Raw genomic sequence first — 10,559 nt, 5'->3', positions numbered from 1 at the left:
CGCCGAGCACTTGGTCGGGGAATCCCCGCGCTCCACCGGGGTCGTTACAAGGTCTGGGGGCACCCCCTTGTGGAGGCTCGGCCGAGCGACTCCGAAGAAGGGCGAGGCGGCATCACTTCCTCGGGGCGACGCCCCCACCTTGTCGCCCATCGCTACCACCTCGAAGCCAGTTGTCGTGCGCCCAGTTGATCCTCAGGGCGCGACGAAGCCCGCGCTCAGGAAGACCGGGGTCGCCGCAGTCCTGGCCAGAAAAAGGTCGTACATTGCCACCGATGAGTAAGTATTTTACCTTGTTTTTGTTCGCCATCCGTGATGCCATGCCCACGGTGCTCTTCTCCTGGCAACCAGTGCGAAGCCCGTGGTGAAGAGGAAGAAGGAGGAAGCCGAGACCCATAAGGCCGCACCGATCGCCCAAACCGCGGCGGTCCTGGTGCGGGACGAGGAGGTCGCCTCACGCTCCCCCGTGATGGACCGAGCCCCTCAGAGCTCGGTGGCAGAGCCTTAGGAGGAGGCTGCTCCCGTGATCTAGCAAACCCCGGAGCTAGCTATCCCCGTCGCACCCGCGGGGGGTTTGGGGGCTCCAGAGCCCCCTGCTTCCCTTGCTACTATAGCGGCGCCAGTCCAGGCGCTGGGCGCCGCCTCCTCCCCAGGCCCTCGTGCTGGCGGACCACGGCCCCTCTGCTAGGCCCGATGCTCTAGAGGAGGCCTACACCGCGCTGGACAGCTTCGAACCGATCTTCAGGACGCTGACAAGTGCATGGTGTCGGGGTGTCTGGGGCTGATCTTCGGGGTGGCTCCAGGCTGACGCGTCCACCAGGACGGCCTGGGGCCGGGCCGAGGCTGCCGCCATGGAGGGCAGGAAGGAGGCCGGCGAGGCCACAACGGCTCGCGACGCGGTGCTGGTCAACGCAGCGTCCGCCAAGGAATGCTACAACATGGGAAGCTGAGCTGAAGGCCCTCCGCGAAGAGCAGGCCACCCACACCCGTCGACTCCAAGAGTGGGAGGCGGAGGTCAGGCATGGGAGGCTGCGCTCATCGATCATGACGCCGAGCTGAACCAGGCAGCCCAGGAATAGGCTGCGAAGTGGAGCCGTTTGGGAAAGCTGAAGGAGGAGGCGGACAGGGCCCAGGCGTCCCATGACAAGCTTGTTTCTGAGGAGACGACCCGGCGGGAGGCCAGGAAGAAGACCATCGCCGTGGCCGAGAAGGCGGCAGCCGTGGGACGCGACACCTTCGTCTTCCTCAAGCTGAGGCCCCGCACGGCGCTGCACTCCCTTTACGGAGAAGGGTATGAGAAGCCACTGGCAACTCCAGACGATGGTCTTGCCGGTCTTGCCAAGCTCGCCGAGGAGCTCGAGGGCATTGCCGCTGAGTGGGCTCCATGGTAGAAGAGGAGTGCCGCGCTCTTTTCACTGCAGCCGTGACACGTGTTTTCAGCCACCTCCATCTCCAGGATCCAAGCTTCGACCTTGGCACTTTGATCGAGTCGGTGGCTCTAGAGTCCCGCGACGCTGCTGCTGAGGCCATGGAGAAGCAGGTGAAAACCCTGCTGGAGAAGTTCCTCTGCGTCAACCCCAAGGTTGCGGCGACTGAGCTGGGGGCGGAGACAGTGGAGGTGTTGTCGATGACGAGCTCCCCACGGCGGGCGACGTCGGCGACCAAGGTGATGGCGGCGCTTCCTCCTAGTTTGACCCTGCGACATTTGCCGTGCCTCGTGGAGGCGTGAAAACTTCTTGTTGGACTTGTCATACACTATGCTTTCTAATAATTTGTTAGGACTCCGCGATCTCCTTTCCGTGCTCGATTTCCTTTCTGTTTGCTTTAGTGTTCTGCGTCGGTAGGGCCCGGTCCTGCGCATACCTCATCCACCGTTGGGTCGTCCAGATTACCAGGACAAGGCCAAGGGGTGAGGGGCTACGTGGCCAGTGAGGCCCCTGAGTCGCGATGCTCAGGGGTCCCCCTTGACGTACGGACAACCCTCATGAAGGAAATGTGAGCATCGTTTGGGCTAATCTGGAGCTCCCTTACCTTTCCTCGTTAGCTTTTTCCTGGGAGGGTCGCATGAAGACCAGGTGCGAGAGACCTAGTGAGGTGGCATGCGCCAGGTGTGACCTGGGCACAGCCCCGTGCCCAGCTCCCTCGCGTGGCCCTCCCGTAGGGACAGTGGCACAGTGAGGTTGGGTCGCGATCCTAGTGGCCCTCCTGAGGTTACTACAGTCGCTACGGCGCCCTCAATTGTTTATTAAACAATGCAGAGCATGGTTCTTCCACTCTTGCATGGGCATGGCCGCTCCTTGACCGCATCGTCCGCCAGCGCGGGGCATGGGGCTTCCACTGGTGCGTGGGTGGAAGTTTCCTCTGAAGGGAGACTCTAGGGCGTGTACAACCCCGTCCTGACACGTGGCTAGCACGATAGGACTGGAGGAGGTGTATATGGGCACCCGTGAGCCAGCGCGGGACTCACGAGGCCCTACCTCAAGGCGGGTTGTGCTTGAATTTTGGTCCGGAACATTTGTAAGGACCCCGCGAGGTGTTTAGGTGGCCTGTGCCGAGTGAATCTCTAGAGGATATCGCATGAGAAGGCCAAACACCAACAACCCCAGGAGGTGACGTGAACGGGGCCGACCCGCCAGACAGAGCTCAACGGCTGGTTTTATTAACGCTGCAGGGACGGACCCGAGCACAGATGCCGTGCCCAGTCTTCTCATGCAATAACCTAAAGAAAGACAACTGGCGCGCGGTTCCCGCGGCGGCGAGGCACCGGGCCGCACGCCCTGACTCATCCGCTCTCGATTAGCTCATGCGAGAACAAGGCACCAAGGACCACGGGAGGTGATGTACAAGGGAGCTGGCCCGCGAGACAGAGCTCGACCACTTGGGTTTAGCGACGCTGCAGGCATGGACCCGAGCACAGACGTTGTGCCAGTCCTTCATCATGAGGCGGCCGTGGGCGGGTTTGTGAGGGCGCATGACGATCATGGTGGCGAAGCACCGGTCATGCAAGTGATAATATAAAGTGACTCATGAAAGGATAATGCCAGTTTTGATATATGCGCAAAACAATACATGCTGGAGGGGCGGACCCGTACAACTTGAGGATAATGCAGCGCGAGGGGAGCCCTCAATTGAACAAACCGAAAAGTCACCTGGCACCGTCGCTGAAGAAGTGTTGGGGCAGCTGAAGATGTGCGCCGAAGAGGTCGTTCTTCATGAGTCGTCCGGCTCCTGAGCCTCGAGGGGCTCCGGAGGTCCAGGAGGCTCACGAGGGTTCGGCGCCTCCTCCGTCAGGGTTGCCTGGCACTTGACCTCGTGAGCCGCCAGGATGCCCTGCATGTAGCGCTGGTGCGTGGCAGCCATGTTCAGCAGGCCGGACGGCATGCAGACACAGCTGCTGGGGCAGCCGCCACTCCAGCTGACGCGGGACGACCAGAAGCACTCCTGAGAAGCGGCCCTGTTGAGCTCTGGGATGTTGACGCAGACGCGCAGCTTGCCACCCATGTCAGGGCGGCAACTGCGCTGAGTGATGCAGGGTGGCACTCGCCGTGCATGGCTCGCGCCTCCTGAAGCTCTTCGATTGCCTTGTGGTGAACTCCTGAGCGCCTGGCACCTTGAGCCCTGCTCGTGGTAGCACGCGTTGAAGCATGCCTCTACATGGTGCCCGAACGCCTCCCTCGTGGCGCCGGCCAGGTCAGAGGCCCTCCAGAGGGGAGCTCCCGAGCCCAACCTAAGAGGGGGGGGGGGCGAGCGCGCCTTCCTATGCAGGAGGGGAAGGCGCCCCATCAGTGGGCATGGGGCTTGAGGCACGACCATTGGACGCCCCGGCCTCCTGAGGACCTTGGAGGTGTAGCTGCTTCTTCTTCTTAGGGACGGTCTCAGGAGGATGGATGGTACCCTCAAACTATCCATGACGGTAATAACGGCAAACAAGATTGCACACAAAAACAGACCCGGCAAGAAAAACGGCGAACGAAAAAGAGGGCGAATAATACGGCAAATTTTTGTGAAGTAGGGGAGAGGAAAACGAGAGGCAAATGGCAACTAATGTAAATTGTGAGGAGATGAGATTTGTGATTAGGAACCTGGTATATGTTGAGGATCCTCCCCGGCAACGGTGCCAGAAATTCCTTTTGATGCGGCTTGAAGGTACGTCGGTATTTCCCCAAAGAGGAAGGGATGATGTAGCACAACGACGGTAGGTATTTCCCTCGGTGATGAAACCAAGGTTATCGAACCAGTAGGAGAACCAAGCAACAACACGTAAACAACACCCGCACACAAATAACAAATACTCGCAACCCTACGTATTAAAGGGGCTGTCAATCCCTTTCGGGTAACGGCGCCAGAAATTGCCAAACAGACGTGAATAAATTGTAGTAGTTTAATAGATCGAATGCCAAATAAAATAAATGAGAATAAATTGTAGCAAGGTATTTTTGTATTTTTGGGTTCAATAGATCTGAAAATAGAAGGCAAATAAAATAGATCGCAAAGGCAAATAATATGAGAAAGAGACCCGGGGGCCGTAGGTTTCACTAGTGGCTTCTCTCGAGAAAAATAGCAAACGGTGGGTAAACGAATTACTATTGGGCAATTGATAGAACTTCAAATAATCATGATGATATCCAGACAATGATCATTATATAGGCATCACGTCCAAGATTAGTACACCGACTCCTGCATGCATCTACTACTATTACTCCACACATCGACCGCTATCCAGCATGCATCTAGTGTATTAAGTTCATGTAGAAACAGAGTAATGCAATAAGAACGATGACATGATGTAGAAAAGATCTATTTATATAGAAATAAACCCCATCGTTTTATCCTTAGTAGCAACGATACATACGTGTCGGTCCCCCTTCTGTCACTGGGATCAAGCACCATAAGATCGAACCCACTACAAAGCACCTCTTCCCATTGCAAGATAAATAGATCAAGTTGGCCAAACAAAACCCAAATATCGGAGAAGAAATACGAGGCTATAAGCAATCATGCATATAAAAGATCAAAGAAACTCAAATAACTTTCATGGATAAAAAGAGATAGATCTAATCATAAACTCAAAGTTTATCGGATCCCAACAAACACACCGCAAAAGAGTTACATCATATAGATCTCTAAGAGACCATTGTATTGAGAATCAAACGAGAGAGAGGAAGCCATCTAGCTACTAACTACGGACCTGAAGGTATACAAAGAACTACTCACGCATCATCGGAGAGGCACCAATGGAAGTGGTGAACCCCTCCGTGATGGTGTCTAGATTGGATCTGGTGGTTCTGGACTCTGCGGCGGCTGGAATTAATTTTCGTCGACTCCTCTAGGGTTTCTGGAGTATTGGGGTATTTATAGAGCGAAGAGGCGGTGCGGGAGGCCATGGAGGTGGGCACAACTCACCTGGGCATGCCTGGGGGCCCAGGCGCGCCCTGGTGGGTTATGCCTCCCTCGGGGCACCTCTCAGGTGCTTCTCCGGCCCATTGGGTGTCTTCTGGTCCATAAAAATTCCACAAAAAATTTCACTATGCTTGGACTCCGTTTGGTATTGATTTTCTGCGATGTAAAAAACATGCAAAAAACAACAACTCGCACTTGGCACTATGTCAATAGGTTAGTACCAAAAATGATATAAAATGACTATAAAATTATTATAAAACATCCAAGATTGATAATATAACAACATGGAATAATCAAAAATTATAGATACATTGAAGACGTATCAATGTAGAGCTTGCGTGGTCCTCCAGCTTGGTAGAAAGGGCTACTAGGGTGGAATGCAACATGTTCAAGTGCGCCTCCATGGTGGAGGAGGAGTTCATCAAGAGGCGGATTGAGGAGGACAAGGCATTCCGAGCCACCGAAAAGGCGAAGGCCGGAAGAGCGGAGGAGGAAGAGGACGAAGGCTCCTCCCATGGCAAAAGCGAGGCGCACGCCACAAAGGGGGTTGCCGGGGATGATCCTGCTGGGGATGAGCCCGCTAGGATTGAAGCCTTATACACCGCGGCAGCAGAGGCCCCGGAAGAGGACAGAGCTGAGGAGACGGAGCAGCCCGGGGAGGAGTGGCTCGCAGCAGGCCCTCAAGCCCCCGAGCCAGTCTTGGATCAGCGCCCTCATAGGCGGGCGGTTAGCCGAGGAGCAGCGGTTCCTGCTCCTGCGCCCACTGCCAAGAAAGTAAAGAAGACCTCCTCCAAGGGTAGCAAGTCGGACATGGTGCGCCGGCAATCTTCTCGTCTTTCCGGGGCCAAAACCCCTCCCGCCAAGCGATGGGCGACCACGGGAGTCGACTCCAGCTCCCGGTCTGACTCGAGCTCCTGTCATAGCTCATCCTCGCCGGAGCCCCCTGCGTCTCAGTAGGGCTCGAATTTGTTGGGAAGCTCTGCCTCCCCGACCCTGAAGAGGAGCAGAGCACCTTCACCACCCATGGAGTTCGTGCTGAGCTCCATGCTTATTGACGATGAGTAAGGAAAAACACCCTTCTTTGCTTGTTGCAGTTTCTGTGTGTTGGCCGGTTTGCCGATCGATCTTGTTTGCGGCCTTTGACAGGGAAGAGGAGGAGGAGACCCTCATCCACCGGGTCAAACGGCTCAGGCACGCGGAGCTGCTGAAGTCCACGGAGGGCGTGGGCTTGGCGGGAAGCAGCACGAATGATACGATGCCAAGCCCCCAGCCCAGCCCCCATCTCGAAAGCACATGACTGGTTCCTCCCACCAAAAATGATGCAGGAGAGCTCCCCACCTCCTCAGCCAGAGGAGGGGGGAAGACCACTCAGGGAGAGTCCTTCCAGGAGGGGCCCACCCGCCCGTCGATCGAGTCGAGGGATCCCTGAAAAGGGCTTCCACGGAAGGGTCTGGCCAAGACGACACCGTGGTTACCGGGGAAGGGGATGATGGCCATGGCCCGACAACTGACGTTGCCTGGGAAACCGAAGCTCCCCCACAGCAGACATCTACATGCAACTCGTTTGCTCTTTTGTGTTCTGCTGCTTTTATCATCTCGCTCCATGTCCTTGGTCCTCCAACGCTTTTGCATCCTTATCATTGCTTGTTGTCTTTGCTTGCAGCCCCTTCGATTGAAGAGCCTGAGCTGCTAGAGGAGGTGGCCAGCATAGGGAAAGATGTTGTGGAGGAGGCCGTCAAGATTGCTGCCATGGAGGGGCAGGAACACACTGCCGGGGGTATCTAGGAGCTCTCAAAGGAAACAGAGAAAACCCCCGGCAATGCGCCAGGATTGGGGGTACTGATTGAAGAGAAAATCCCCCTCCAAACCATGAACCCCCTTCCCTCATTTTGCACCTTGGTGGGGACCCTGCGGCCAACTTCGAGTCAATTGGCGTTGGTACTCGCGCAACCTGGACTCGGAGCCCCCGGTCCGTCAGTGGAGATGAGCGCGAAACTTGATGAAGAGATCTAGCGCATCTTAGCACCGTTGTACCAGGGGGTTGAAGAGGCAGATGACTCCGTCACCATCGCCATGGACTTGTCCTTCCTAGAGTCCGTGGCGACAGGTATTAAGCAGATGCAGAACCGACACAGCCAAAAATGGAAGGCGCTCAAGGAGCAGCACAATTTGGCCAACAAAGTGGACCAGAAGCTGAGGGATAAGGGTAGCGAGCTGCGTGAGTGGCATGGAAAGCAATTCCAAGTCCTTTTGCGGCAACATGAGACGATCTTCATGGCAAAGGAGGACGTTGCTGCCCGGGAGGCTCGTCTGGCGGAGCGCACAACATTCTTGGATGCCAAGGAGAAGGATATCTCCTCTCGGGAAGAGAACCTCGCGGCCTGTTGGGGATATAACTACTGGGTGTGAACCACCCAGGAGGGGCTGGGTCATACCGCTGGTGATTTATCAATAAAGATGGCAGGTCATAGCAAGCCTATGGACGGCACAAGACCCAGAGGCGACTTGAGGCCCAAGGGGATGAACCGCCACATGTATAACTTGTATAAGAGCATCTCCAACAGTAGCCCCAAAAGGCGTGCGTGTGGTAAACCGAGTTTTTAGCGCGCGCGGGACGTTTCGGCGCGCTCCAGCGGTGGCGGGGAACTCGCGTGCGTGGGAACCGTTTGGGCGCGCGCGGGAAAAGGCGGCAGCTCGCGCGCTATTTTTGACGCACCGCTTTCGGTACGCCTTTAAATTGCGGCGCTCGCCACGCGCCTATTCCACACGCTTCCTCTTCCGCTGCCACACGCGCCTCCATCGTTTCCTCGTTGCTTCCGCTGCCACACGCGCCTCCACCGCTCCAGCGCCCCGCCACCGACGCGCCACCATGCCGCCGTGCCGCCGAGGAGCGTCGGGCTACCGCGGCGTCCGCCAGCGCCCCAACGGCGAGTACTACTCCGAGATACGGTCTGGCGAACTCCTGCTCGGCCTTGGCACCTTCAAGATGGCGCATGAGGCCGCCCGCGCATACGACGCGGCGGCGTGGCACCTAGGCAGGCCGCACCCGCAGATGAACTTCCAAGACGTGGACACGCTCCAGCAGGTGGTGGATGTCGTCCCGCCGCCTCGTCTTAACATGGCACAAGACCGTGCGGAGCATGCTGAGCGGCAGCGCCGCCTCCTCGTCGCCCAGGAGGACGAGCGGGTCATGGTGGAGTGGCGCCGGCGCCACCCGGAGGACGTCACCTATGAGCAAGCCTACTGGGCAAGGCGCCGCGAGCAGGAGACGCAAAGGCGCTGCGATGAGTGGTTGGACAGGCGTCGGCGGAAGGCCCTGGCGATATCGCGGTGCGATATCGTTCAGAATGGTGGGCAGACGATCTTTATGTCTGATGATGATCGTTGGGAGGACATGTGGCTCGATACCTCGGACCAGACCAGCGAGGATGGCGATGATGATGATGGTGACGACGACTGGGAGTAGGCTGTAGTTGCACTATCTAGTAGTTTTATGTTGTTGCACTGTAGTTTTTTATCTATCTATCTATGCTATGGAACTATGTAAAATATCTATGTATTGTTTTCTATCTATGAATTTTATTTATCGTTTTAAAAATGTACGCAATGTTTACGCATGCTGCATTTTAGCACGGCCGCTGGAGCTACGCGCGCGCGCTCAATTTTGATGCGGCTGCTGGAGCCAGCGCCGCCGGCCGCGCCAAACCAGGTGAACGGCGCGCGGCAAATGAGTTTTTAGCACGCGGCACGTTGCGCGGCTGTTGGAGATGCTGTAAGGCAAGCTTAGTTGGTTACCGAGCCGGACACACTGTGTATGAGCCGACCGGGACTTTGTAAGCCGCCGAGCATCAACCTGTGTATATAAAGGGGGTGACCCGACGGCGGGTTGAGGACAGGTAACAAACAATCGAGAGCTAGGTCAAGCGTATTCGCTCCCTGGTAATCGAAACCCTAGCAATACAACACAAAGCAGGAGTAGGCTTTTACCTCGTTGAGGGGGGCCGAACCTGGGTAAACTCTTCGTGTCCTTTGTCCCGTTTAACCTCTTCAAGCTAACCTAGTTGCGATGGCTCCATGTCCTTTCACTAGGGCATCTGCCGTGTTAAGTCCATGATAGTTGTCACCCACCATGGGGCCAGCGCACGGTGGTTTCGAGTTCTTGAAGGGAAACTTCACAGGGATCAAGGGATACACTGTGGGCCGGATGACCAAGAGTCGTCACGGCAAGCTCTACATCGACGACGTTGGCTGGGGCCCCGAGGCCAGCTCAATTCAGTATGGGTACCGGGTCCCCTTCGGCGGAATCCAGGTCTTCATTGACAAGGTCGGCGAATCGGGCCCTGAGCCGGACATCTGCACCGACATCATCGAGACGGCTCAGCGTGCACGACCTGCCAAGGTTCAAGCCGCTGTGAAGCGTGCCTTTGTTGGTTTCATCCATGGGGCGGACTTTGAGAAAGGATCTGCGTCTGATGGTGAACCGACCATCTACTCGGATGGTGAATCGTCAACCGGTGAGACCAGTTCAATATATCAACTGCAGGATGGCCGACTTGGGGGTTGTTCCAATGGTGATAGTATTCCAGACCCCTATGAGCCACCAAACAGGGTTGCGACCTTCATGGACGGTACACAGCCGGCGCTTGGCTCAACGATCGCCGTGGCCATGACCTCCAGCTCAACGGCTGCGGCGACGGCTGGTGCTAGCGGCTCTGCGCGCCCGCCGGCTCAGATTTTGATAAAGTTGTTGGAGGCTTTGGTGACTTTGATGGGGGTGGAGGTAACCCCGTACACTCAAGAACAACATAAGGTGGATGTTGCGAAGTTACGAGATGAGATAGCTCAAGCCAAGGAAGAGCTGGCGGCTGAGAACGCTAGGATGGTCACGGAGCGAGCTGCTTTGGACACTCAGGCACAACGGATTCAGGCAGAGTCATTCCGACTTACCTTGGATCAAAACGCTTCAAATGCCGTCATGAGAAGGAGACACCAGAGTCGCTTACCTCTGGAGTACGATGCGAGAAACCTTTTGAACACACCGGGGGCAGGGACCAGTGACCCGCCCGTGGTGAACCGGGAGATTGAGGCGCCCATGACTGGAGCACTGGTTCAGCCGCGTACTTTGGATCCGCCTCGTTTGGATGTGACTCCGCCTCAGCATG

The 10,559-nt window shown here is 56.5% G+C and overlaps 1 protein-coding gene across 1 annotated transcript; it reads left to right on the top strand.

Annotated features, from left to right (window-relative positions):
- The first annotated feature begins 8,266 nt into the window (after positions 1-8,266).
- On the top strand, positions 8,267-8,863 carry LOC147984257 (uncharacterized). The gene has a single exon (XM_087541030.1). It carries the CDS (start codon positions 8,267-8,269, stop codon positions 8,861-8,863), a length of 597 nt encoding a protein of 198 aa, XP_087397156.1.
- The last annotated feature ends 1,696 nt before the right edge of the window (positions 8,864-10,559 follow it).

The sequence above is a fragment of the Triticum urartu genome, chromosome 2A (assembly GCF_056163025.1).
Source record: "Triticum urartu cultivar PI428250 chromosome 2A, HENAU_Tu73, whole genome shotgun sequence".
Lineage (NCBI taxonomy): Eukaryota > Viridiplantae > Streptophyta > Magnoliopsida > Poales > Poaceae > Triticum > Triticum urartu.
This window is presented reverse-complemented; position numbering and strand designations above follow the sequence as displayed.

Excerpts from the sequence above, each read along its gene's own strand:
- LOC147984257 (XM_087541030.1), top strand. The coding sequence starts at position 8,267 with ATGCCGCCGTGCCGCCGAGGAGCGTCGGGCTACCGCGGCGTCCGCCAG.